Genomic DNA, 27,653 nt, shown 5'->3' on the forward strand with positions numbered 1-27,653 from the left:
TCAGTTACTTGTTGGCTGTGGGCTGGTGACCTGTCTTCCTATGAACCACTCCATAGTCTTCCTGAATGTTCTCATGACACAGAAGCTGGCTCTGCCTAGTGAGTGATCCAAGAGAGAGCAAGCAAGTAAGAGAACACCTGAGATGGAAGACACAGTCTTCCACAGTCTCTTACAACCTAACCTTGGAAGTGACTTCACTTCCTCTATGTGCTATTGGCCACAGAGACCAACCTTGGACCAGTGTGGAAGGGGATGGACTCTACAAGGGAGTTAATATCAGGAAGCAGGGATCACAGGGGGACATCGGGGAGGCTGGCTACCACAGTGGCTATCAAATCTGTCAGGTATTTATATTCCATTGGGTAAGTTTAAACCTAAGAGTTTTAATTTTGAATGTCAGTGTTGGGACTTCCCTGGTGGTGCAGTGGTTAAGAATCCCCCTGCCAATGTAGGGGACATGGGTTCGAGCCCTGGTCCGGGAAGATCCCACATGCCGCGGAGCAACTAAGCCAGTGCACCGCAACTACTGAGCCTGCGCTCTAGAGTCCGGGAGCCACAACTACTGAAGCCCTTGCGCCTAGAGCCTGTGCTCCACAACAAGAGAAGCCACCGCAATGAGAAGCCCGCGCACCACAGGAAGAGTAGCCCCCACTCACCGCAACTAGAAACAATCTGTGCGCAGCAATGAAGACCCAATGCAGCCAAAAATAAATAAAATTAAAAATAAACAAATAAATGTCAGTGTTTACATTATGCTGGAAATTTCATCCTTTGCAACTACTTACATTTATGATGAAAAATGTTAAATGTATATAGGGAGTACGTATTTTTAAAAAATTCTTTTGGGGATAAGAGTATAAAAGTTTGAAGACAGCTGGCTCAGACTACTAGTTCTATCCAATGTGTCCCTCTTATTATGTTCCTCTGGCTCTTTATCTCCCCCACGTGGTGCTCTTATATCTTAAAGGCATGGACAATTTATAAATGAAAGTTAAATCTCAAACTGGAAATCATAATTTGGGTCCTGATTTGTGAATGGGAAAAATTACTTGAAACCTTGACTGTCTCTGAAAATCTAGGACTTCTGGATATGAATAAGCAAATGAATCAGGAACTTTACTTTTTTAAAATGGCATTTATTAAACAGATAGTGAAGGGCCGTCTATGAGCAAGGTACTGTAGAAGAGCTGTGGGTGGAACACAGAAAGATAGGATCTACTAAAGGTATAAGCTGGAGAGCATGGTGTCTGGGTGCTCAGAAAATAAGATGATATTCTCACTGTACAAAAAAAAACTGTCCACAACTGTCACGTTTTATGGGATACACATTTTAAAAATTATGTACAATTTGCAGAGGTGAACTTCTGCTTACTTTTTGATTAGGTATGCCATCAATGTATATGTTTAATGAAGGCATTTTATACCTCAGATGAACACAACAGGTTCAGTTAAGCCCAAAATGCACAAAACCAGTAACTCTGGATAATAACTGTTGGGAAAAGATGCTGAGATTTTTACTGAGGCATGCCACAGTGAACCTAAATTCAAATCATAGTTTGAGTATTTTATTAGGAGTAGCCGTACAACTTGACCAGACGGGACTAATATTCTATTCCTAACAATTTTCGATTTCATAATGGAGACAAGGCTGTCCCACTCACTCACTCTTAAGTGGAAAATGTGTTCTGTCGTACTTGCATAAACTTTAGTTGAACCAAAATAGCAATTCCCGTCCAACGTTATTAGAATGTTTTATTCAGTACCATAAACACTCACTAGAGCTAAAATTATGCAAAGGATTGCAAAACAAAACACAAACTGTCTTGGCAAATTTCCAGTCTAAGCTAAAGTGACCAAGCACAGAGTTGAGTTTCAAGAAGTTGGCTGGACCTCTCTAGAACCTGTACGGGCAGACGAGGAGGTAGGTTTAGGATTTAGTTTCTGGAAGTGCTTGCAGACCCTCTACATACAGCGGGGCCAACGAGAAAATGGGCATCAAGGAAGCGCCTATTTATTTCCCTCCACAAAGCCTCTTCCGTTACAACGGACGGAGGCCTGAGACGCCCGGGTGGTGCGACGCTGGGCCCCGAAAGCCAAGCTGCACCCCACCTGCGACCAGGAGGCTGGTCTCGCAGAAGCTGGCGCATGGACGCGGGGCCTCCTGCTCCCGGGAGCCCGTCCTTCGTCCCAGGCACTTCGCTGCTGGGTCATCACCCCGAGCCCACCCGGCCCGGCGCTCCTCCTCGTCCACTCTGGACCCCACGGTGGTTTCCACAGCTAGCTAGTAAAAAGGGTAACAGGGATCCTATCCAGACGTGGGTCGGACCGAGGCGAGGGAGGTGGCCGGACGCGCCTTTGAGGGCCTACTCGCGAGCTCCCGCCTCCCTCGCGGCGGTCACCCGGGGACAGAGGCGTGGCCCGAGTGGGTCGAGTCAGGACGCCGCGGACCGCGTCAGAGGCGGCGCCGGCCGAGCCCCGGCGGGACGCAAGGGGGCGGGCGGAGGGGCGGCAAGATGGCGGCGCGCCGGCGCGGGGCCGGCGGTAGCGAGGGCCTCCCGGCATGCCGCGCGGCGCCCGGCTGTGGGCGGTGCGGGGGTCGGCGGCGGCCGGAAGCAGGCTGAGCCAGCCTCTCCGAGCGCTGCCTGCGCTTCCGGGAACCTGGAGCCGGGCTCTAGAGTTTTCCGGTAGGCGGCGCGGTAAGAGTAAGAGGCTGCAGGCGCCGGGCCGGGCGGATCCCCTCCTCTCCCAATGTGAGCGGCGTCCTGAGCCCCCGTCAGGCGAAGGCTGCCCAGAGAGGTGGAGCCGCTGGCCGGGCCGGGAACATGAGGCAGTGTGTCCTCTTGCTGAGCAGCTTGGTTCTTTTCGTGCTGGCGCCGCGACCGCCGGACGAGCCGGGCTTCGGCTCCCCCCAGCGACTCGGTAAAGACCCTACGGATCTGGCTTCGGCCGGCACCGGGTGCCTGGAGCGCGCAGCTTTCGGGGAAGAGCAGGGGAGCAGGATCCATCAGGTGTTTGGGGGCGGGGTATTGGACGACGGTGGCGCGTCCCTAAGTTTGCAGCGTAGCAGGGGGGTGTGGCTCTCAGAGTTCAGGAAAGAATGGAGATGGGCTTGTCTCGGGATGGGCAGGGATCCTGGAGGGAGCCTCCGGGAGTGACTGAGGGCCTGGGAGGGGTCTGCCCGCTGAGTTCGTGTTTGGGCGTGTGTTCCGGACAGAGGTGAGGCGGGGTGGTGGTGGCTCGTGTTCGGAGAGGGAGATGTGGTCCAGGTCCCTGCCCTTCTCGGGAGCAAATCTGTATTGTGTCCTTACCAAAGGCAGGGTTCTGGAGGGGGATAGGAAGGCCCAAGGCTGCACGGCTCTTCCTGGCTCTCCGAGGAAGCGAACTAGGTTTTCTTCTGTAGGAGGTACTTAGGCGGTAATCTGGTTGGAAGGCGGTGCCTGGAGAACTCGTCTTGGAGTTGCTTTTTGCGAACATCTTAAGCGTGTTATTTAAATTGTAGCTTATGGGAGGTACTTAAACTTGCCGGGCCAACTCGTAATGCCGCTACTGTGAATGCCTTCCTTGCCATTTGAAGCAAAAATTATCAGGGACGACCAATTTGGTCAGTTTTGAGGCCAGAAAGTAGAGGGTCATGTGGATTTTCTAAAGAGCTTGGATTTGAAGGATGGACTAACATTGAGAGATGTGAAATTTGGTGGGAGTTAGTTTGTGTAAACGTATAGTGACCCCTGTTAGGGTCCTTTATCTGTTAAAAGTTAGCATGTAAGAGAGCTTGATTAATTAGTAACAAAGTATGAAACAGTATATTTTCCCAGTGTGAGAAGTTGTAGCCTCAGTGATTTTTCATGGTTGTTTTGGCCTCCAGATCTCACCATGATGCCATATAGTATAGTATCGTGCAGATTGAGACACTGTGTAGATTTTCTTTATGGCCAATAAAAAATTTGCATTAGTTTACCTGGCAATTCTTTTTCCTTCTTTAATGGGCAAAAATTGTAATTGGCGGAGGGTATTAAAGGTGTTGTGTTCTCACCTGAACAACTGCTTTGTGGTTATCTCAAATTGCAATGGATTGCAGGTGATTAGTTGAATGAAAGGCCAGGGAGAACCTGGTAGGAAGTGCTGAGATGTGATAAGTTAATACAAATTGAAGGAAAATGGTGAGTTAGGGGTGGTGAGGATGGAGGAATAGGGTATAAGGATCTACTTCGTAAGGATAAACGTTAATGAAAAGAATAAACGTATTTTGAAATATTAAAGTTATATTTTTACCACTCTAACACAACTGTTTCACTTTTGTTATCATTCTCTTGTTCACAAGTGGAAAGATAAGTAGCACGAATCCTAGGAATGCACATAGTATAGAAGAAAACCTTACTTTCTAGTCAATTCTCCGCAGCATTCACAAATCGTAAGGGTTTTTTTTTTTTTCTTTGACTGTGTGTTTTCATTTGCAAAGTGCAGACCACTGGTGCCAGAAAAATGCATAGACTTACCATTTATTCACTGCATGTTTGAAGAACACATACTGCATGCAAGTTTTATGTGTGGCATTGGAAATATAAAGATCAGACTATATTCATCTTCAAAAAGCTTTTGGTGTAGTAGAATAGAGAGATCTAAACAGACAATTCTAGAACAATAGGAAGGAGAGTGAGAGAAGACATTATGGTGGGTATTATTTTCATCAGGGGACACTGAACCTATCCAGGGAAGGTTAGTGAAGGCTCCCTGAAGGAGGTGATGATATTCAGCCCAGGCTGTAAGGTTAAGTAGCTGAAGAGAGAAAATAAGGACAGTCCTGATGGAGGCACTTAGAGATTGTTAGAATTTAAATGAACCTTGGAGATCGTGTCTAGTTTTTTAAATAAAGCGGCGGGTAAGATGAGTCTCTGAAAGGTGTAGTGACTTGTCAGGTTCATTCAGTTAGTGATAAATATATGGCTTGAGGGTATTTTTTCTTTTGAAGGATGACTTTTTTGTGTGTTTGTTTGATAGCTTTGGATGTAGCTTGTTGCTTAACTCTACCCCACCATTTAGATTGAATTGGTCAAGGCCAATGAATAATTTCATAGTTAAAGAGCATGGTTTATTGTTTAATAGCCTTCTTATCCTATAAATGTTACCATAACCCCATAACTGCAGTTCTAAATATTGATTAGGGATTTGACAACATTTTCTGAAGAATAAAAATGTATAATAGAATCCTGGCTTTTGGAGTACTCCACAGGTCACCCAACATGATTTCAATTGAACTGTCATGAATTGCATAATTTAGGAAATTTATGAGTCATTTGAGCTTAGTCATAATGATATCTTGTTGAAGTTACAGCTGGGGTATATAAGTGTCACTGTGATTTCAAAAGAGTTTTCTCTGTGTTACGTTTAATAAAAGAGAATATAGTGGGTGGAAGGAAAAAAAATATAGGTCACAGATGAGGGATGAAAATTTGTATTGGAAACATATATTTGAAATGTACCTTTAGGTAATTGCCATGGGGATTCTCCACATTGTAGTGCTCATTTCTCATTATTGACGGCATCATTTTGCTCAATATTTTGACATCTGACTTCGTCTTTTGATGTTAATTTTGCTTACAGGCTGGATTCTTTTGAAACTAAAACACTTACCCACCCCACCTGCTTCAAGAGAAATTTAATGCAGCTCTGCTTTGTACTAGAGAGAGAAACTGTATTTCTAGAATAGAACAAAGAGAAGAGTTAAGCAGAAAGCCATGGTGGGGAAACTGGAGAATTCCATTTGGCCTTCATGGGGTTTTCCAGAACATTAAGTCTAGGTGTCCTTCAAGGCCAAGTGTGGTTGAATTTTAGATCCTTCACCATTTTGTATTTGTGAGAGATGGTGAGTGTTTTCAGTTGGAAGTATACTTTGAGGAAAGTCAGAAAAAGATGGGTAGGGAGGGAGGGACAGAAAGAGGCTTCACAGAGGTTGGGAGGTGAAATGAAGTGCTTTTTCACGTATCCCTTAACTTAGTCCTAAAATGAACCAAGGAGATGGGTATCTCCCTCCGCACACACCTCCTTTTCTTTTTTTCTCTCTTTTAATAAGAGTTGTAGGCTTTGACAAGTCTCATCTGTTGCCCTGGTTTCACTTACCATTTGACTGTTTGGATAACTACCAAATATGTGTCTCTGACCTAGGCTTGTTCTCTGAAGCTCCACTCTCATGTATCCACCTCAGTGTTCACAGGTACCTCAAACATATGTCCAAAATTACTTACCTCTTTGATTAGAAGAATGTGTATAGGAGACAAGGTTTTAATCTAGGAAAAGGCAGCAGTGCTGGAAATTGTGGAAGTAATCTCATTGCTTAACCCGAATTTGCATCCATTTCAGCTACAGAGCCTTATGGATCAATCCAGGGTTCTTTGGAGGTTCCCTTGGGCTGTGCTCACTTTCATTTTTGGCTCAGAGTTTCCATGTGACTGGTCTTGCTGGAGAGTCTTGGCCCAGGTTTAGCCCCAGCCCAGGTGAAGGGCTCTTGATAAGGAATTATTTGAGGCAGCTCACCCTCCAGCTTCCCTAACTGGTATAAACCCATAAAATTAGGTTTTTAGTTCCCACTGCCTAGCAAACAGCACTGTTCTTTTCTTATCCCTTAGTCCCAAGGAGGGATTCACCCATGCCTAGGGCTTGTTGCAGAGTGACCCGACCAGGCCTCTCCCTTGTCCTGCGTATTTTGGGGAGTACTGAAGAGCAGTGAAGTCTCATGTGTTTTCTGCACAAGCAGAATAAACACTTGACAGCAGCCCTGGCTTTATCTTTTCCACTTCTGACACCAGAAGTGGGCGCCTGACACTGTCATTTTGGGGGAACTCTTCATACTCCGTGCAGCAGAGCCGTGGAGAGGGGGCAGAGTGCTCTGGGGGTTCTGCATGACGATTGCAAGTTGAATTCCAGGAAGATGCAATTTATTGCGAAAAGAAAAGAGAAATTAAGTAAAAAGTTCACAAGTGTTCCCGGACTCTTCCAACACCTCATTATTTAAAAATCAGTTTTATCTTAAAAACTTGCCTCGGCTTGATGAATGAAGTAAGGGTATATTATATATCGTTGTACCAAAAGTCAGTGGCCATACAAGCATATCCTGGAGACAGAACAATTCAGGTATGAGAGAAGGGTAGAGTAAGAAGGTTTATCAAATCTATAGGCCACTCCATATCTGTATCCAGGAAGCCGGTTTGTGGCAGGCCTGAAGGTCCAGCTTCCTCTTTATTCTTTTTTTTTTTTTTTAAAGGGAACTTTATTTTATTTATTTATTTATATTTGGCTGTGTTGGGTCTTCGTTGCTGCATGGGCTTTCTCTCGCTGCGGCGAGCGGGGGCTACTCTTCGTTGTGGTGCGCGGGCTTCTCATTGCGGTGGCTTCTCTTGTTGCGGAGCACGGGCTCTAGGCGCGTGGGCTTCAGCAGTTGTGGCTCACAGGCTCAGTAGTGTGGTGCACGGGCTTAGTTGCTCCACGGCAGGAGGGATCTTGCCGGACTAGGGCGCGAACCTGCGTCCCCCGCATTGGCAGGCGGATTCTTAACCACTGCGCCCCAGGGAAGCCCTCTCTTTATTCTTTTTTTCTTTTTAACATCTTTATTGAAGTATAATTGCCTTACAATGTTGTGTTAGCTTCTGCTTTATACCAAAGTGAATCAGTTATACATATACAATATGTTCCCATTTCTCTTCCCCCTTGCATCTCCCTCCCTCCCACCCTCCCCATCCCACCCCTCTAGGTGGTCACAAAGCACCGAGCTGATCTCCCTGTGCTATGCGGCTGCTTCCCACTAGCTATCTATTTTACATTTGGTAGTGTATATATGTCCATGACACTCTCTTACCCTGTCAGATCTCACCCCACCCCCTCCCCATGTCCTCAAGTCCCTTCTCTAGTAGGTCTGTGTCTTTATTCCCGTCTTGCCACTAGGTTCTTCATGGCCTTTTTTTTTTTTTTTCCTTAGATTCCGTATATATGTGTTAGCATACTGTATTTGTTTTTCTCTTTCTGACTTACTTCACTCTGTATGACAGACTCTAACTCCATCCACCTCATTACAAATACCTCCATTTCATTTCTTTTTATGGCTGAGTAATATTCCATTGTATATATGTGCCACATCTTCTTTATTCTTTGAGAACATAAAAAAAGGAACAAAGTATCAGCTGGTTTTTAACCACTGATCTTGATTTTGAAAATCATAGAATAACAGATTTATTGTTTCCCTGCTTAAAATCATTATGTGATTTATCAGTGATGTAACTGCAAATATGTGATGACTTAATGTAAAAAAGTTCTATGTAAATGAATAATTGCAAACTGTATATAAAGGAACAAGATACAGTGTAGAACTTAAGAATCTTTCAGCATCCACTTGTCCCCTTATATCAACCTGCTAAAAATACAAAATTCAACCGAGTAAATCTGAAGATCTAATTGGCTTTATTAGGCGATTTATGAATTGGGCAGCATCCCTTCTAGCAACTAGAAGGGCCCTCTGAGGTTTTGTACCAAATGGAAGGTTTTTATAGGAATAAGGGTGGGGCAAGGGAGCTGTTAGCGAAAGAAAAGAAAAGGATTGTTTTTAGGCCAGGACATCATCTTTTTTGGGGGAAGGGAACTGGCAAGGGTTTTATCATATGGATAACCTCTTCTTCCTCTGGGGGATGGAGGGGGCCCCTACGACAGATTACCTCATTAGTAGACAGTTCCAAACTTGTTGGTTAAGATTACTTTTCTGGTGAAGGTCGAAACTACAGTTAGGTATTAAACCTAGGTTTGGTATCGTGGGCTTTAGCAGAAGTGGGCTTATGGTTTTTCTCTTCAACAAATCCCTCCCCCAAACCTCCTCTTAGTTGTGTATTTTTTTAAATCTCAGTGAATGTGGTGCCACTGTCTACCCAGGTATCCAAGCCAGAAACCTGGGGGTCTTTTAGTGATCTCCACCTGGATTGCTCAGCAGCTTACTAGCTGATTTCCCAGACTCCAGTTTTGTCCTCCTCTAGCCCGTTCTGCACACTGCAGTTGTTGTTGAACCCAAGCTCGTGTGCCTGACGCACAGTGAGGCCCAACAGATGGAAGTGTCCGAGTTTGGAGCAGAAAAAGGTTTATTGATTGCGAGGGCACCGATGGAGAAGATGGGAGATGTAGGCTTGTCTCAGATCCATCTTCCTGGCTGGCCATGGTTTTTAAAGGCAACGTTTGGGGTGAGGGTTGCAGGGAGCATGACTTTCTTCTGATTGGTTGGTGGTGAAGTAACAGGGTGCTTTTTTGTGAGTCTTAATCATCAGCCTTCTGGTTCCAGCCAGTCTGGGTTCTGTGTGCTTGTGGTCAGCTTGTAGTCACTATCTGCCACGTGGGAGGAGGGGGGGTGTCTTAGTTCCTGCAGAACAGCTCAAAGATTTGTGTCGGATTGTTCTGTATATCCCTGCAGGAGGAACTAGGGCTCCCTATTGTTTCTTGACTGTTTTCCCCTTGTTTCAGCCTTCCATCACTTCTCTAATTAGTAATTGCTTGAATCTGCTCTTTGGAACTCGGGGAAGGTCTAAGAGACTAAAGCCTTTTCTACAAACCAGAAACGGGACAGAAGGGCTTTTGTAGGGACTTCCCTGGTGGACCAGTGGTTAAGAATCTGCCTTCCAATGCCGGGGACACGGGTTCGAGCCCTGGTCCTGGAGGATCCCACATGCTGCAGAGCAACTAAGCCCGTGCGCCACAACTACTGAGCCTGTGAACCACAACTACTGAAGCCCACGTGCCTAGAGCCCGTGCTCCGCAACAAGAGAAGCCACAGCAATGAGAAGCCCACGCACCGCAACGAAGAGTAGCCCCCGCTCACCGCAACTAGAGAAAGCCCGCATGCAGCAACGAAGACCCAATGCAGCCAAAATAAATAAATTTATTTTTTTTAAAAAAATGAAAGGTTTTTTTTATCTGGGAGGGCCCTGAAGGGTCCTGCTTGGTTTCAGTCCTGCCTTTTCTTTGATACTTTTTAATCCTGAGGGCAACAGAGGCAGGTGAAGAAAGAGAATAAAGTTTCAGATAGACAGGCTAATCATAAACTTGGCAGGGGAACTTGGTTTTAGGGGCATTTGGTTTCACAGTCACGCTGAAATTTCTAATTTATAGCTGTTGCCCTTATCCAAAGTCAAAAATCCTTAATTTAGTTCCATGGCGCTCCATGACCAGACCTCCGCCTGCCTCTGGGGCCTCATGCCTCTTCATGTCTGCGGTGCCGTTCTGCACTCCAGCCTCACTGACTTGCTTTCAATTCTTTGAGTGTATTGTGTTCTGTATTTCTTGTGGACCTCAGCATAGGTATGCCCTCTACTTAGAACCCTGTCCTTTCTTTTCGTTCTCTTGGCTGCTTCCTCATCCTTTCGGTCTTAACTTCAGTGCTGTTTCCCTGGGAAAGCATCCTTGGCTTCCCAGACAGGGGTCATGCTCCTGCTGTGTCCTGTAAATTCTTTCCATTTCCTCTCCCTTGGTTTGTGACGTATTTTATAATGATTTTTTTGTGTGATGCTCTTTCCCCCAAAGTCGCAACATTGGAAATGTATCTCTCCTTCTCTCCATTAATATCCCTAGTGCTTGGAAGGTAACAGGTTTTCAATAACTTTTTGTTGAATAAAGGAATAGGTGGGGTCTGGTGGAAAGGGGAAAAGTATGTGCAGAATGTGTTTGCAAGAAAGGAGGGATGGGAGTTGTGGTGGAAGAGATTAAAAAAGCAGTGAGTAAGGGTAGGGTCCCTAAGGAGGACCAGACAGAGGAGGCCAAGTGAGGGAAACGGTAACACGTGGCGGAGAAGAGCAGGGAGCTTTGGGGAGGGGATCCTAAATAATATAGTACTCCAGTCTGACCTTTTGAAGAGTGTCTGTTTTCTAATATGTGTTTGTAGCAGCCGAAATGAGACAAGCTCAGTTGTTTAGGGTGATCGCTGGGGCAACTTGTAGGAAGCGAGGAAAGTGTTCTCATCGCAGAGCATGCTGGCAGCCATCGTGGAGTTTCTAAACAGGAGAATACGACCGTACGCTGAGCTGATGAGGAAGGTAGTTTTTGTAGCATTGTCTAAACTGTATAAACTGTCATAAACTCTACTGTAAGAAGTTAAGTGGTTTATACTTAAGATTTTTGGATATGGATGGGGGAAATATAAATTCTGTTGAAAAAGCTATAGAAAATTGGATTACCGATGGCTGGAATTTTGGAAGTAAAGTGCAGTGAAATAGCGAGCATGTGAGAGGTTACCTGCAAGAGCAGGAGCTCAGGGTGTTGGACAGAGCGCGCATTTACCGCGCTGTTTGTAACGGCTCCCGGACGTCCAGCTGGAGACCTCTCGTTATTAAAAGGGGTAAACTACAATTGAAACATGTTAGTTAAGTATTTTAAAGTGCTTTAGCAAGCTGCATTTATTATAGAAAAATACCTAAAGAGAACCAATGATGTTACTATCTTGCTCTTATTTTTTTTTCTAGCCCTATTTGTATACATAGTTACGGTCATGCAGTATGAACAGTTTTTAAAATCTACTTTTGTTTATTTAATATTATAGTATAAGTATTTCCTCATGTTCTTAAAACCTGTTGTTAACAGCATTTTAAATGATTGCAGATTTTTTTTTTTTTTTGGTCATTTGGAAATGCTATAACTTCTCTATTTGCCAGGTATTAATTTACTTCGTTTCCAATTTTTGTTCTTAAAACTAATACAAGGCTGAACAGTGAACATCTTTGTGCTTAAAGGTTTTTTTCTTCACTTTATTTCCTCGGTTTAGCCTAGTTCAGTGGTTCTCAAACTGGAGTAGTGTGTATCAACATCACCTGGAAGGCATGTTAACACAGGTGGCTGGGCCCTGCGCCTGGGATTTCCGATTGAGGAGGGCTGGGATGGGAAACAAGTTCCCAGGCGGTGGCTGGTTGTGGGGAACCACTCTTTGAGAACAGCTGGCCTCTATTATTGGCAGTGAAACTATAGGACTGAGGTTAAGTTTCTCAGTTAGTGGGAGTGATTATGATCTTGAATGAAACTGAGTCTGTGTACCAACCTGTATCAGGGAAGTCGAAGAGCTAAAGGATTGTATCAGCATTGAGAATTTGAGCAAAGGAGTGCTCTTTTGTGCAAGGTTCTGTGCCAGGTGTTGTGAGGTAAGAATACCGTGATTTTAAAGCAGAGCTCATTTTTGGCCATTTTACAATCTATTTGTGAGATAAGACAAATATAACTAAAAAATGCCAGAAGAAAGGTGTAAACAAAAAGTTTCAGAATTCAGAGGGAGGCATGGTCATGTTTGATTGACATGTCAAAAAGTAAGAGGCCAAGAAGTGGAAGGTCCAGGTAGAGCTAGGCTATTTTTAAGCAGTTTCAAAAGTTGAAATCAATAAAGCTTGGGGTTTTCAGCCAGACAGGCCCCAGTTCAAATCCTAGTACTGTGCTACATTAGCTTTGTGATATTATTCTCTCCGAGTCTGTTTCTTCATCTGTAAAATGGGAAAAATACCCCAAGATGTTTGTGTAGATAACATAGAACACCTAGTATGGTGTCTTGTGGGAAACAAAACACTCAAAAATTGTTGAATAAATGATAAGCTTCTTGAAGGTTTTTCATTGGTGCCTCAAAGCATTGTAATTCGCAAGGCCAAATCACCAATAAACATCCATCGGCATAAAAGAGATTGATGCCTTCTGAAACAGCTTTCCTCTGGATTAAAATTAAAAGGAAATTTTTGTTAACAGAAAATGGGTGGTACCCAGCAAGTGTGAAATTTGCTACCACTTTAATCTTATCTTGAGTTAGAGCCTTGAATGGACTTTGATTAAATTGCTTTAACCATATAGTAGTGTGCCTCTTCACATTTGCTTGAGTATTACGTGACAGTGGGGCATTTTTCCTTCTTTGACCACTCTGTATAAATTGGCCCTTCCCACTGCCTCTCTGCTGTCCTGCTTTCATACCACGGCACTGACGTGGATTTTCTTGTGCATTGTCCGTCTCTCCCACTAAAGTGAGTGCTGCTTTAGGCAAGGACTTGGCGTGTTGAGTGCTGTATCTCAGTACTTAGACCAGGGCCTGGCACACAGCAGTGAATGAACGGATGAAAGAGCCAATTGAGGATATTCAGGGGAAGAGGATGGAGAAAAGTATTGGGTGGATTCTTTCTTTTAAAAATGGTTTTGTGAGCATATTTAACTGCAGTAGCAACACGCTTGTATTTTAAGCTCCTGCTGCTATATTTTGAGGACATTCTAAGTCCAGTGGAATGATTTTGAATACCATTGCTTCTCCAGTGATATCTGTTGAGAGAAAAGGAAAGCATCAGCTCAAGTATTTTTAGACAGTTTGTACAGAGACTTAAGTCACCAAAATTGTCTTCCAAAAATCCTCCTGATTGTGGGAGAGACAGCTGAGTTGCTGTTGATAAAAAGTGACTTATGGGGGTAGCATATACTCTATAGTGTTTACTCTTGCTCTATACCAAATAGAAACTTATTTGTGCTTGTTCTATCTTTGGGGCAGTCCATCTTTGCTTTTCCTGGGTTCCAAGTCAGCCTTGTAAAATAATTAATGTTTTTTTTTTTTTCCTAGGGATTGGTTTGGTCTTACCACTTACACTTCCTGCTGTCCGGTGGATTGATATTCTGCTGTGTCTGTTGAGGTCAACAATGATAGGGATATTACCACTTCTTTGCTCTCTAATTTGGAGCATGTGGTTTTTCTATAAAAGGTTTTCTGTAAAAGATTTACTTTCCCAGTTTGGTTTCCTCAGGCCATTAATACATTTGTTGCTCTTTGTTACTGTACATCAACTGATAAGGAATTGATGTAGCCCAAGTGGGCAGTGGGCAGGTCAAGTTGGCAGGCTTGATCTTAAAAATTCTAAACATACAAGCCAGAAATGCCTTGAATTTAGAAGTTAGTTCATTGCATACTGTGATACTTTCTGAGATATCAAAATTATTAGTATCTAATATGAACATGGACTCATGTTCACATTGCCCTGATTGTCACAGATATCTTTCCATAACTGATTTGCTTGACCTAGGATCCAAAACGGCTCACACACTGGCTTGCTTGCTGTATTCTTGCGTCCCTTCTGTCTCCACCCCTCCCTTCTTTCTCATGCCATTTGTTTCCTGGAGAAATTGGGTCATTTGTTTTGCAGGAATGGACCATTTTGGGTGTGGCTGATTACTTCCTAAGGTTGTTATTTAATTTGGCAACCTCTAATCCCTTTTTGTCTTAAAAACTGGTGTGGGTGGGTGGGTGTGTGTGTGTGTGTGTGTTTGGTAAGACTTTCGTAGGTCGTGCTGGGGCATTACATCAGGAAGAGTTTGTTGTCTGACTCTCATTTTAATGATATGACAATTGATTAGTAGGTTTAGGTGTTAATAACGTTTTTTACCTTTATTTCAGAAAAGCTTGATTCTTTGCTCTCCAACTACGATATCCTCTCTTTATCCAATATCCAACAGCACTCTGTAAGAAAAAGGGATCTACAGGCCTCAACACACTTAGAAACACTACTAACTTTTTCAGCCTTGAAAAGGTAAGTTGAATTATTCATAGAATAATGTTGGGGCAATGAGGGACTTGGTTTGGTAAAAGCAGAAAAATTGGAGTGTCTAATTAAATCTTAGAAAGTTACATTTTAAAGATTTGTAATATAATTATAGTCTGTCATGATTCTTACAATAGTGTATTGCTTATTCTAAAATTCATATGACTATTTTTTAAAAAGTAAATGTGTATTCCAAAGGAATTAATGATGGTATATTTATTTATTTTTTGGAATTCTAACAAAGAATTTTAATTAATTGAATGATTATAATACTTTTGTGCTACTTTAGAATTGTCCACCTTATACTGAGTACTGTCTTAATTTTATATATGAAGACACTGAGGTTTAGAGATAAAGGATTTGTTTAGGACTCCACAACCTAGTGGTGAGCTGGGTCTCTTTCCACATTGAATTGCTCTTATGTCATAGCACAAATTGATAGATGTGGTCTATTTGGGCATTAATTTTAATATCTCTTATGTTTTGCAGATGTAAATGTGTTAGATAGTAACAGGCCTCTTTCTAAAGTCTTTTTAGGGAGCTTTACTAATATCAAATAACAAACACTGGGCACATATAAATGGGCTGGTTTTTTCTTTGTACATAGGGTAGGCCTTCTCCAACACATATTTAAAAGTAATATATGCACCTGATTTAAAAAACAAACTACAGAGGGACTTCCCTGGTGGTCCAGTGGTTAAGACTCCATGCTTCCACTGCAGGAGGCACAGGTTTGATCCCTGGTCGGGGAACTAAGATCCCGCATGCTGTGCGGCATGGCAAAAAAAACACAAAACTATAGAGGGTATGAGAAGTTTTTACTTCCCAGACCCAGCAAGTTTCCTGTATAAACTTCCAAAAGATTTTAATGCATATTTTTTGCATATAGATCTATATATATGTAGGTGATATAGATAACATAGATTTACCTCATTTATAACAGCTGCATAAATATTCCTATTGTGTAAAATTATGACAGCTTGTTGACTAGTACCATACAGATGGATACTGTTTAATCAAAGTGATTTTTTTTTCCTGTAACGAACAGTGCTCCAGTGAATATCTTTATAAATATACCCTATCTAGGTTTTTTTTTTTTAAATTAATTAATTAATTAATTTATTTTTGGCTGTGTTGGGTCTTTGTTTCTGTGCGAGGGCTTCCTCTAGTTGGGGCAAGCGGGGGCTGCTCTTCATCGCGGTGCACGGGCCTCTCACTATCGCGGCTTCTCTTGTTGAGGAGCACAGGCTCCAGACGCGCAGGCTCAGTAGTTGTGGCTCACGGGCCTAGTTGCTCCGCGGCATGTGGGATCTTCCCAGACCAGGGCTCGAACCCGTGTCCCCTGCACTGGCAGGCAGATTCTCAACCACTGCGCCACCAGGGAAGCCCCTATCTAGGTATTTTTATAGGATACATTCCTAAAAGGTGAATTACTGTACTGGATCAAGGGTATACATATTATAAATGTTTATTGATGTTGACATGTTTCCTCCTGAAGACATTAGACCAATTTATTCTTCTAGCAACAGTGTATGAGTTTACCTCTTTCTTGTTATCCTTGCCAATACTAGGTTTTATCAGCCTTCAACTTTTCTTGCTCTGAAAGGGGATGGTACCTCACAAATGTTTTGATTTTAATTTTGTGTAAAATTCATCGTCTTTTCATGTGTTTATAAGTTATTTTCCTGTCTGCCTTTTCGTATCCATTTACTGTTTTTCTATTGGGTTTATCCTTTGGGTTACTGAATTGTAGTAGTGCTTGGCATTAAGGAAATGAATCCATCATCACATGTGTTACTGATATTTTATGCAAATATTTTTACTATATCTTTTTCTTTTTCCTAGTTATTGCCATCATCCGTAGATTATTTTTGAATGATTTCTTTTTGTTGGATTTTATGTCAAAATATTGCAGTATAGGTTATCTAGCTTCACCTATAGCAAATTTGAGCAGAGTGATGATATTAATAATAGCTATAGTTTATCAGGTATTTACTGCAGTAGGCACTTTACATATATTATCTCTAATTCTCACCATACTTTGCATAGAAGTCTTTGTTACTCCCTTTTGAAGGCAAAAAAAACCCCTGAGGCTCAGAGAGGTTAAGTAAGTTGCCCAAAGTCACTCAGCTAGAAAATGGAAGATAAAGGATTTGAACACAAGTCTGACTTCCAAAACTTGTGTTATTTCTGCTATGCTGATGAAGAGTTTGACGAAGGAGTGGAGACACAGTAGCAAGAAATGAGTAGGAGCAAAGGAGGACGGGAGAAGACTTTAAAACGATGAGAACTCAAAGTTTAGTTTTCTGGGTTTCTTTTGAAGTTAGACTTGAGGTAGCCTGTAGAATCCTTACTCTAGGGTCAAACACTGCCATAGCCTAACATACTTCTCTTTCATGTTTCATAGATGACATTGATTCATTAAGGAAATGTTAAACAACATCTCCTTATCTTCCCTCTGTGTAAGGAAGCAGAGAAATTTATAATTTAAATTTTCATCTTAAGTGTTTAACAGGAAATGTATCTAACAATATATGAGAACTTTGTACCGGGTACTTTAAAATAGTTTATTTCATTTAACCCTCAAAACCATTCAGTTAGTAGTTGGTATTACTTCCACTTATAGATGAAGATAAATTAGGTTCAGAAGTTAAGGCCAAGATCAAACAGCAAGTCGGTGGTGGAGGCGGGATTTGAGTCAGGTATGTCAGAATCCAAAGCCCATACCCTTTCTTTTCTGTTATACTGTGTTATTGAAGCTTAAAAGAAAAAAAAAGTTGGGATACTTGAAATGATCAAATTGTAGAGGGCTAAACTGCCTATATGAAGCCACTCATTATTTGATGGTGATGGTAAATGAGATGTTCTGTTTTTAGATGGTAGAGGAAAGCAAAATAATTTAAGATCATAACATTAAATTTTGATGTGATTGTTAGTGGTTGAAAAAGCATGGAAACACTGAGAGATTGTATATGAGTTAAAAAGTAATCTTATGGAAAAAAAAAAGTTTGAAATTTACCCAGAAGTTACATTCCCTCTTTTTTATAAATCAAGAAATAGTATTACTATTAAAGTAATGAGGGCGGTGGCGGCGGAGGCCGGAGGCTCCCGGCTCGCCGGCTGCGCAGTGGAGCGGAGGATGCAGTAGCCCCGGAGCGGAGCGGAGGATGGGGCAGCCGCCGCCGCAGGGGCAGCCGCAGGGGGGCCAGGGAGTGGCACCGGGGACCCGGGGCGGCCCGAGAGGGTGGGTCCGGGGCGGGGGCCCTGCCCAAGTCCATCTTTCACTGCGGCCACGAGCGCTTCCGCCTTGCCTGCGCCTGCCTGGACGAGCTGAGCTGGGAGTTCCTGCTGGCTGGGGCCAGAGGGGCCGGGGTGAGGGGGCCGTGCCCGGACCGCACCTCCGGGGTCGGTGCCTGGGGATCCCGTCCGCATCCACTGCAACATCACGGAGTCATACCCTGCTGTGCCCCCCATCTGGTCAGTGGAGTGCGATGACCTTAACCTGGCTGCTGCTCACTGTGAAATGAAAGAAGGAGAGCCAGCTGAGGGCAAGAAATCTGGAGATGACGGCATCGCAAGAGAAAACTTGGCCATACAAGAGAAAATTAAAAAGAACCAGAGGCAAGATTACTTAAATGGTGCGGTGTCTGGCTCGGTGCAGGCTACTGACCGGCTGATGAAGGAGCTCAGCAGTATATACCCATCACAGAGTTTCAGAGGTGGAAACCATGCAGTCGAACTCGTGAATGACAGTCTGTATGACTGGAACGTCAGACTCCTCAAAGTTGACCAGGACAGTGCTTTGCACAACGATCTCCAGATCCTCAAAGAGAAAAAAGGAGCTGACTTCATCCTACTTAACTTTTCTTTTAAAGATAACTTTCCCTTTGATGCGCCGTTTGTCAGGGTTGTGTCTCCAGTCCTCTCCTGGGGGTATGTTCTGGGCGGAGGTGCCATCTGCATGGAACTTCTCACCAAGCAGGGCTGGAGCAGTGCCTACTCAATAGAGTCAGTGATCATGCAGGTCAGTCCACACTGGTGAAGGGAGAAGCACGAGTGCAGTTTGGAGCCAGCAAATCTCAATGCAGCCTGACAAGAGCACAGCAGTCCTACAAGTCCTTGGTGCAGATCCACGAAGAAAACGGCTAGTACACACCCCCGAAGGAAGATGGCTAACCCGGGAGTGCCATCCCCTTCCTCCTTCCCTAGGCACCACTGGACCAATTACCTTTGAATGCTGTATTTGGATCTCACGCTGCCTCTGTGGTTCCCTCCCTCATTTTTCCTGGATGTGATAGCTCTGCCTATTGCAGGACAATGATGGCTATTCTAAACGCTAAGAAAAAAAAAAAACAAACACAGAACTGTTTCAAGTACTCAAGACTGACTTACAGACGAACCAACCACCTGGCTGGAGCCCTTGCTAGCAGGCATTCTTAAAAGAAACTTTTGAGCCTCCTTATAGTGCTGGAAACTCAGCTGTGCTCCAGACTAGAGCCTCCTTACCTATACTATGGTAAGGATTTTTAATTTATTTTCTCTTATTTCATGTACACTGCTTTTTTTGGTTACAGTGTATGATGGGTGTGTATGAAAAAAAAACGTATCTTTGGGAAAACAATTACAGTATGTTAATTTGAAAAAAAAATGAAGTAATGAATACAAATATTGTTTTAATACTTTTTTGATAATGTTATAATTTTTTTGGAAAAAGTTATACATATTATATGATATCACCTATATGTGGAATCTAAAAATTAGTAAAAATGAACTCACTTGCAAAACAGAAACAGACTCACAGACGTAGAAAACAAACTTATGGTTACCAAAGGGGAAGGGGGTGGATAAATTGGGATTATGGGATTTACAGAATGCACACTACTGTATATAAAATAAAAGATCTATGTGTATCACAGGGAACTATATTCAGTATCTTATAATAATCTATAATGGAAAAGAATCGGGAAAAAAAATATAGATGTATACATATATATATTGATATATAACTGAATCACTTTGCTATGTACCTGAAACTAACACAATGTTGTAAATAAACTATACTGCAATAAAGAAATATACACAGGAACCTAGGAAGAGATGAATTCCCAGGCCTCAGGAGAAACAGAAATTGGAGAGTGTTTATGCCCCTTTGCCCTGGTGGTCCACTGTGAAAATGACTGCTGTAGACTGTGTGTGTCCCCACAGATGCATCTGTTGAAATCTTAACCCCCAATGCAATGGTGTTAGGAGGCGGGGCCTCTGGGAGGTGATTAGGTCATGAGGGTGGAACCCTCATGAATGAGATTAGTGCCTTTTTAAAAGAGGCCCCAGGGACTCGCCTGGTGGTCCAGTGGTTAAGATTCCACACTTCTACTGCAGGGGGCGTGGGTTCAATCCCCAGTCAGGGAGCTAAGATCCCCTATGCTGTGTGGCCAAAAAATAAAATAAAAGAGGCGCCAGAGAACTCCTTCATCCCTTCTGCCACGTGAGGACACAGTGAGAAGGTAGCTGTCTCTGAACCAGGAAGTCGGTTCTCACCAGACACTGAATCTGCCAGCACCCTGATCCTGGCCTTCCCAGCCTCCAGAACCACGAGAAATGAAATTCTGTTGTTATAAAACAAACGAGCAAACAAAAAGTGAAATATCTCAAAATATTTGAAGAGGGCTAGAACTGATAAAGAAATGAAAGTGGGGACTTCCCTGGTGACACAGTGGTTAAGAATCCGTCTGCCAGTGCAGGGGACATGGGTTCGAGCCCTGGTCTGGGAAGATCCCACATGCTGCAGAGCAATTAAGCCCGAGCACCACAACTACTGAGCCTGCGCTCTAGAGCCCACGAGCCACAACTACTGAAGCCCACGTGCGCCTAGAGCCCATGCTCTGCAATGAGAGAAGCCACTGCAATGAGAAGCCTGTGCCCTGCAACGAAGAGTAGCCCCAGCTCGCCACAACTAGAGAAAGCCTGCGTGCAGCAACGAAGACCCAATGCAGCCACAAAGAAAGAGGGAGGAAGGAAGGAGAGAGATATATACCCAGCTAAATGGACCATTAAAAATAGACATGATGGGGACTTCCCTGGTGGTCCAGTGGTTCAGAATCTGCCTTCCAATGCAGGGGACACAGGTTTGATCCCTGGTTGGGGAACTAAGATCCCACATGCTGCGGGGCAACTGAGCCTGCGCGCCGCAACTACTGAGCCTGCGTGCCGTAACTAAGACCCAACGCAGCCAAAAAATAAATAAATAAATAAATCACTATTAAAAAAATAGATACGAGGTACAGACTTCCAGTTATAAAATACATGTTATGAGGATGTAATGATATATAGCATGGTGACTATAGATAATAATACTGTACTACATATTTGAAAGTTAGACCTTAAAAGAGTAGATCTTAAAAGTTCTCATCACAAGAAAAAAAATTGTAACTGTGTGCAGTGATGGATGTTAACTAGACTTATTGTGGTGATCATTTCAGAGTATATACCCCCCAAAAAAATAGGAAAATAATGTTAATTCAGACTGATTAACACCAGTTAGTAGTCACTGTGAATCCTTAAAAGTCAGGAAGATAAATTGCTAAAGGAGGTCTGAAAGTACATGATTTCACATAATTTGGGAAGGATAAAGTAAAATGTAAGTTCTGACTGACATATCCTGTTGGAGGTTTTATAGCTCAAAGGTGAAGATTGGAAACTCAAAAAACAGGAATTTTACCAACACTTGGTCCTATTCTTTACTTCATAGAAGATTAATATAGAAAATGAAGAGTGCAATTCTAGTGACTTTCCTGGAAATAACATTAAGTAGAAATAGTATTGAGACTCCTAGAGAGTCTAAAACTAACTAATAAGGCATTTATAAGAGGGATGCTCTTTTTGGTTCTGTTTTTTTGGTTTTTTGTGTTTGTTTTTGGCCGTGCCACCCGGCTCGCAGGATCTTAGTTTCCCAACCAGGGATCGAACCCGCGCCCTCGGCAGTGAAAGCACAGAGTCCTAACCATTGGACCCCAGGGAATTCCCAGGAGGGATGCTTTTCTTTTCAAAGTTCTCAGCATAACTAACAGGGGAAAAAAATCATAACTGTGTGTGGGAAGGTACGTTTTAAGGTAGCAGGAGAAAATGTTCCAAGGTTTTCTGAGATTATGTTCTATTGTGTCTCCTTCCCAATGACCATTAAAAAAAACCACAAACAAACTAAAGTTACCTTGTTATGCTCGAAAAGTAAAAAAAAAAAAAAAAAAGTGTTGCCATGGAGATAGTCCCACTCTGGATTCTTCCTGGCAGTTTCGATTTACCAAACCTGTAACATTTTATATTTTCAACACCATAGCTGACAAAATTAGTTCCCGTGGCTGAGATAAAAGCCATACCTTTATCTCTGGTGTTCTTGGGTACATTGAAAGAATTTTGTAAATGATCATTGAAAATTCTTGCTCACCACATCCAGTTTTTATGTCAGGAACGAAACTTGTACAAGAGAGTATTAAGCCAACTAAAGAACTGGAGTGTGTATTTTGATATCTTTGTTGGATACCTGATACTTATTTTCCTCATGGTAATTGTGGATTACTTTTTTCAAGGTAAGTTCTCTTTTGAAGGAGAAAAGAAGCATGGCTGCTTTTAAACATGGAAAGTAGCATATTTATTAATTTTGTGCAGCAGTAAGAGCAGCTGATTGCTGGAGGCAGCGGAATGCAGGCGTTTGAAGTAAAAGCCAGGTTCAGTGTTCAGGTCCTCTTTTTACCAGCTGTGGAACCTTGAGCATGTTGATTAATCTCCAAGTCTCAGTTTTTACTGTGTGAGGTGGAGACAGCGTGCAGAGCAGCTAGCACTGAGTACGTGTTCAATAAAAGGTATCCAGTAATATCAGTCTTCCCTAAATTTTTAAGATAAGCAGAACTCCAGCTTCAACTATCCAGTTGTGTTTCTTTATTTTTCCGAGTCTCCAGAAAAGATGAATATATAAGCTCTTTGAATCTTTTTTCCCCCCACTTTTAGTTTCTTTTGGTCTGCCAAGTTCTTACAACTAAAGAAACTAGTCTGTTTTGTCTTTACTGGAGATAACAACACTCTAAGTACCTTATAACTAAGTAAAACAGTAGTTATAACTTGCATAGTACTTCGTTAATGTAAACTCAAGTGTCAACTTCTTTCTTAAGTAAGTTTAATTAAATGAAATTTAGGCCTCTGTTTTATGTGCTTAAAGTTCAGATGCATTTTTTCTTTAGGCATTTTAAATTATACCTGACATCAAGTACTGAACGCTTTTCCCAAAATTTCAAAGTCGTGGTCGTAGATGGGAAAGATGAAAGCGAGTACCCCGTCAAATGGCAGGACTTCTTCAGTGGACATGTGGTTGGTTAGTAGGTGCTCATTTTTTTGCCTTTGTGCTTGGGAGGTTAGATGTCCAGATTGAACTAGATTGTATATTCTTTTTTGAGGGGAGGAAAAAGGGGTGTCGAAGAAGTGCTATTCTTTGTCTGTTTTATTTGAGCTTTGTAAATCTGGAAGCAGAAACATTCAAACAGGAGGAAATGGGTATTATCCAGCATGTCATACTAACTGGCTATTTTCATGATTACAACAGATTTCCTCTTAAGTCATACGAATTTAACCTCCTTTTGTCTTCAGGGAGGGATTGTCAACTTCCCTTATGAGATTGTCGACTTCCCTTATGAGATTGTAAACAAGGAAGATAGGAGATAAAATAATTGACTCTGTGATCCTATCATGTATTTATTTAAGAAAATACGTTAAACAAGCAATTGCAGTTTACGTCTGGAAAATTTTCTGCAATACGAAAAAAATGGCACTAAAAATACCCAAGTAGTACAGTTCAAGACGTGTATATTCTGAATCATGCTTTCTGCCTCCTCTTTCTTACCCCAAAGTAGGTAAAGTTATTCCAGAAGAAAATCTACACTTTGTTTTGTTCTATAACACACTAGGTAATTCTCATAAGATGCTTCAGGGAAAGAGGCCGATTTCAAATGACTAGAGTTGTGGCTCCTCCTTAAGAGTGAGAATACCCAGCTGCTTTCTGGGCCTGTGTTTTTTACATCTGCACAGTGCCTGGGCACATTCCACTCTGTAGAAGGGCTTGCTTGATTTTTATTGATAGTGCATAGTTTATTTTTTGATTTAAATATTTTTTAATAATGACTTTTTTTTTCTCTTAAGGTGAGCCTGACTCTCGGGTTCTAGCCCACATAGGAGATGATGATATCACGATAAGAATCAACACAGATGGGGCGGAATATAATATAGAGGTTAGTCTACAGGTGAATTTTTTTTTTCAGGGGCATATACCTCTGATGTTTAGAAAGCCATTATGCAGTTGTTTTAAGAAGAAAAGGGTCTTTATACTGAACTTCTCTTCTCCTTGTATTTTAATTTTTTTTTTAAACCAGAAAAATAGATGAGTAAAAAATATATATATATTTTATATATCTAAGATGCTGTCATACGATGCACTCTGTATTTTTAAGTACAGTAATTGAAAGTCACATGTGAGATGGATAATGGGAAGAGGAAACTCCCTCATTTTTTCTTTATTCTTTCTCTAATAATCCTTCTCAAAGATGAAGGTGAAATCTTCTTTCCTAGATGCTCTGGAAATGCAAGATCAATAAAAGGTGATAGTTCATAGACTTGAGAAGTTAAAAGAGGAAACTGTAGGAAACTCAGGCTCTGGCCATTCTTCCATTGAAATCCTAGCAGTAGAAACCAAGAGCAAACTGGCCACATTTGTGCGAGACACATGGCTGTATGTCAGATACTAGTCCAGAAAACAAAACGTTTGCTACAGATCTGTGGGTTGAAGTGTTTCTGCGTCTCTAGGAAAATGAGAATACTCTGGAACATGGACACATATTCTCTGAGGTTGCCACAGAAGGGAAACAGCTGGAGGATCCCGCAGGGGATTTTTATGGCCAGGCTTGGACGTGGCCTACATCACTTCCACCCACGTTCCAGAAACTCTTGTCTCTGACCTGCCTACAAAGGAGGCTGGGAAAGATAATCTCTTGTGCTCAGAAAGATAAAACTGTGTGGGGAATGCACAGCGTTGTTTCTGCCACAGTGCACAGGTTTGCTTAGTTCCTTCGGATCATCTATTAATTCTTAATCCAAAATGGGTGCATTTAGGATCCAAGTTAAATTTGCTCAGATTCCTCAGTTTTCCAAATATTTCCCTTTGGGACAATTAGGAATTCTGTTTCCATCCATATCTCTCAGTTTCACTAAGTACAAAAATGACCATAATTAACATTTCCCTGTGAGATGTTCACTTAAAAGTAAACTCATCAGGTTTATTGAAGTACTTTTGCATGAGATTAATAATTTCTAAATTGAAAAAGTGGTTTATTACTTAGAAGCCCACTTCCCCCCCACCCCAACCCTCCCAGCTCTAGGAAACCACTAATCTACTCTCTGTCTCTTTAGATTTGTCTTTTTTGTTTCTTTAGATTTGCTTGGTCATTTCCATAAAAATGCAGTCACACAACATGTGGTCTTTTGTGTCTGGCTACTTTCATTTTGAATGTTTTCAATGTTCATCCATGTTATAGCATGTGTCAAGTACACCATTTCTTTTTATTGCCAAATAATATTCCATTGTTTGGATATACCACATTTTGCTTATTCATTCATCAGTTGGACATTAGCGTTATTTCTGCTTATGAATAATGCTGCTATGAACATTTTTGAACAGGTTTTTATGTGAGCATATATTTTCATTGATCTTGGGTATATAATATTACTAGGAATGGAATTGTTGGGTCATATGGTAACTCTGTTTTTAGCCTTTTGAGGAACTGCCAGACTGTTTTCCATAGCGGCTGCCCTTTACATTCTCACCATTTTACATTTATTGCGTTTTATATTCCGTATTCCACTCTCAACAGCAGTAGATGAGGGTTTCTTCACATCCTTGCCAATACTTGTTGTTATATGTCTTTTTGATTACAGCCATCCTAGTGGGTATGAAGTGGTCTCCTTGAGGTTTTGATTTTCATTTCTGTGACGGATGTGGAGATACATACACACACATATACATACACAGAGTCTCTTCTGTCTGGTTCTGAGGAGACCCTTGTCCTTACAGAGAAGAACTTTGTTCTGACTAGTCAGTTTACTTAGCCTGGAAATGAATGTTATCTAAAAATAGGGAAAGGATGTTGTAAGACTTGAATATTTAGGAATTTTTATATTTCCATCTCAGTTGTATTTGTTTTCTATTTTAGCCACTTTGGAGACTAATTAATGATACTAAAGACAAAAGAGTGTTAGTTTATAAATCTGAAGATATCAAGAATGTTTCACGTTTGCAGTCTCCAAAAGTGTGTGGTTATATAAAGGCGGATAATGAAGAGTTGCTTCCAAAAGGGCTGGTAGGCAGAGAGCCACCTGACGGTAAGACTAAAAAAAATATATTTTAAATAAGAAGCAAGCATAACAGTTGTCTTCAGTAGGGGTGGTTGTTAATTGACAAAAAAAAGAACATGATTATCAAGTAACTATAGTATTTGGCTTGAAAATAGTTTTGTTCAGAAATTTCTCGATTTTTTTGTCTGTAAGAATTGAAAACACTAGAAAATAATGGTGGCAATAAAGATTGGACTTTAAAAAAGATTGGGGAAAGGGGAAATTGAATAATCTGAGGGAAAATATTTTCATTTGTAGGTATTTAGAAATGACAGAATAGTACTGTGAAAAAACAATCTTCAGATAAGTTTATAAGAAATTAGTTGGTAGCAAGAGAGGTCTGTCCTGTTTAGAAAGAAGAAAATTATCAGTCTTGGGACAGATGAATTTAGAGTCATTTAAAGACCATCTACCCATCTTGGAGAAATAGTCTGTCCTCATTTTTGAAAACTTTAGAAAAATATTACTAGCATTTTTAGTATATAACTAAATTCTTAAACAGTGTGATTATTTGATAAGAAAAAATGACTTGTTGACACAAAATAATTTTTCAATTTTTTTTTTGGCTGCCCTGCATGGCTTGTGGGATCTCAGTTCCCCGACCAGGGATTGAACCTGCGCCCTCAGCAGTGAAAGTGCGGAGTCCTAACCACTGGACCGCCAGGGAATCCCCACTAATTTTTTAATGTTTGATTATCTGGATATTTTTACTGTTACTTTTGTTAATTTGTAGACTTCTTCTAGAAGAAAATGACACCTTCATAGCCCAGCAATAGATAGGTGATTGTTTTATTCTGTTAAGTACTTTTGCACTTTTCCTTGGTTTTGAATTCTACAATTTGAAAACCTCATATTACTTTTCACTTTTTGTCTTTCTCCAAATTGTTTTCCTGTTCAAGATACTGTTAAGGATACTGAGCTCAAATAATATTTGTTTCAAAAATACGGTAGATTTAAAATGTTACTATAAAAAACTCCTTGTTTTGATGAATTTTGATTTAATAGTGCATCCAAATTCATATTAGAGCTTGTTCATCGGGTGAAGAGAAGAGCTGACCCTAATCCCCTGAAGAACACGTGTAAATTATTGGTGGTAGCAGATCATCGCTTTTACAGATACATGGGCAGAGGGGAAGAGAGTACAACTACAAACTACTTGGTAAGTGTTTGATGTTGGATGAGGTAATGGACAAAAAAGCTCACATAAGTAGGCAAATTCCATTTAAGAGAAGACTGCTATAATTTGAACGTAGTGAAATGAGATCTGTTTCAGATGCTCTGTGATTTCCTAGAATACTTGAGGGCTGTCACCTGAGGTTCTTACGTTATTGTATAGATATTCTAGTTTCAAATTTTTGAAACCCCATTTTACCTTTCAACTAAGATTTTGTGCACATCAGAATTTGTATGCATATTATGTTTAGGGACAGTTCATAATGTAGGCCTTCCTTCTTTATAGAAGTGAACTCTGTGAAAACATCTCTGCTATAATGGCAGTGATCCTGTTGGTGACACGTATGGATGTATGCTCCAGAGTGGGGGGAAAAAGTATTGATATTTGTATGAACTTGTGTGTATTATTTTCGCTTATATGTATATATCAGAGGAGTTGGTCAATTTGGTTTATGTTGTACTGGTATAAAATAGCTAATTGTTGGGCTATAA

The 27,653-nt window shown here is 41.6% G+C and overlaps 1 protein-coding gene, 1 long non-coding RNA gene and 1 pseudogene across 7 annotated transcripts in view; all 3 read left to right on the plus strand.

Moving 5' to 3' along the window:
- Nucleotides 1-921: 921 nt before the first annotated feature.
- Nucleotides 922-27,653, plus strand: part of ADAM17 (ADAM metallopeptidase domain 17) — a 60,825-nt gene continuing 34,093 nt past the window's right edge. Inside the window, exons 1-6 of one of the 5 annotated variants that reach the window (XM_082357550.1) lie at nt 922-2,696; nt 14,417-14,549; nt 22,793-22,923; nt 23,745-23,833; nt 25,808-25,976; nt 27,014-27,147. In XM_082357550.1, the coding sequence (XP_082213676.1) occupies nt 2,561-2,696; nt 14,417-14,549; nt 22,793-22,923; nt 23,745-23,833; nt 25,808-25,976; nt 27,014-27,147 (792 nt within the window). In that variant the 5' untranslated portion in view covers nt 922-2,560. Of the gene's footprint in view, nt 2,920-14,416; nt 14,550-22,792; nt 22,924-23,744; nt 23,834-25,807; nt 25,977-26,993; nt 27,148-27,653 lie in introns of those variants that run through there. The other 4 variants (XM_082357551.1, XM_082357553.1, XM_082357552.1 and 1 more) reach the window with 4 other exon arrangements.
- Nucleotides 3,017-9,904, plus strand: LOC309612196. The gene is made up of 2 exons (XR_014235044.1): nt 3,017-3,216; nt 9,490-9,904. It is a non-coding gene; the product is annotated as an uncharacterized lncRNA (long non-coding RNA).
- Nucleotides 17,831-22,913, plus strand: LOC309612187 (ubiquitin-conjugating enzyme E2 Q1 pseudogene; annotated as a pseudogene). The gene is made up of 2 exons (XR_014249779.1): nt 17,831-19,077; nt 22,793-22,913. The product of XR_014249779.1 is annotated as a ubiquitin-conjugating enzyme E2 Q1 pseudogene (transcript).

The sequence above is a fragment of the Balaenoptera borealis genome (genome assembly GCF_965194805.1).
Source record: "Balaenoptera borealis genome assembly, chromosome: 15".
Taxonomy (NCBI): Eukaryota; Metazoa; Chordata; class Mammalia; order Artiodactyla; family Balaenopteridae; genus Balaenoptera; species Balaenoptera borealis.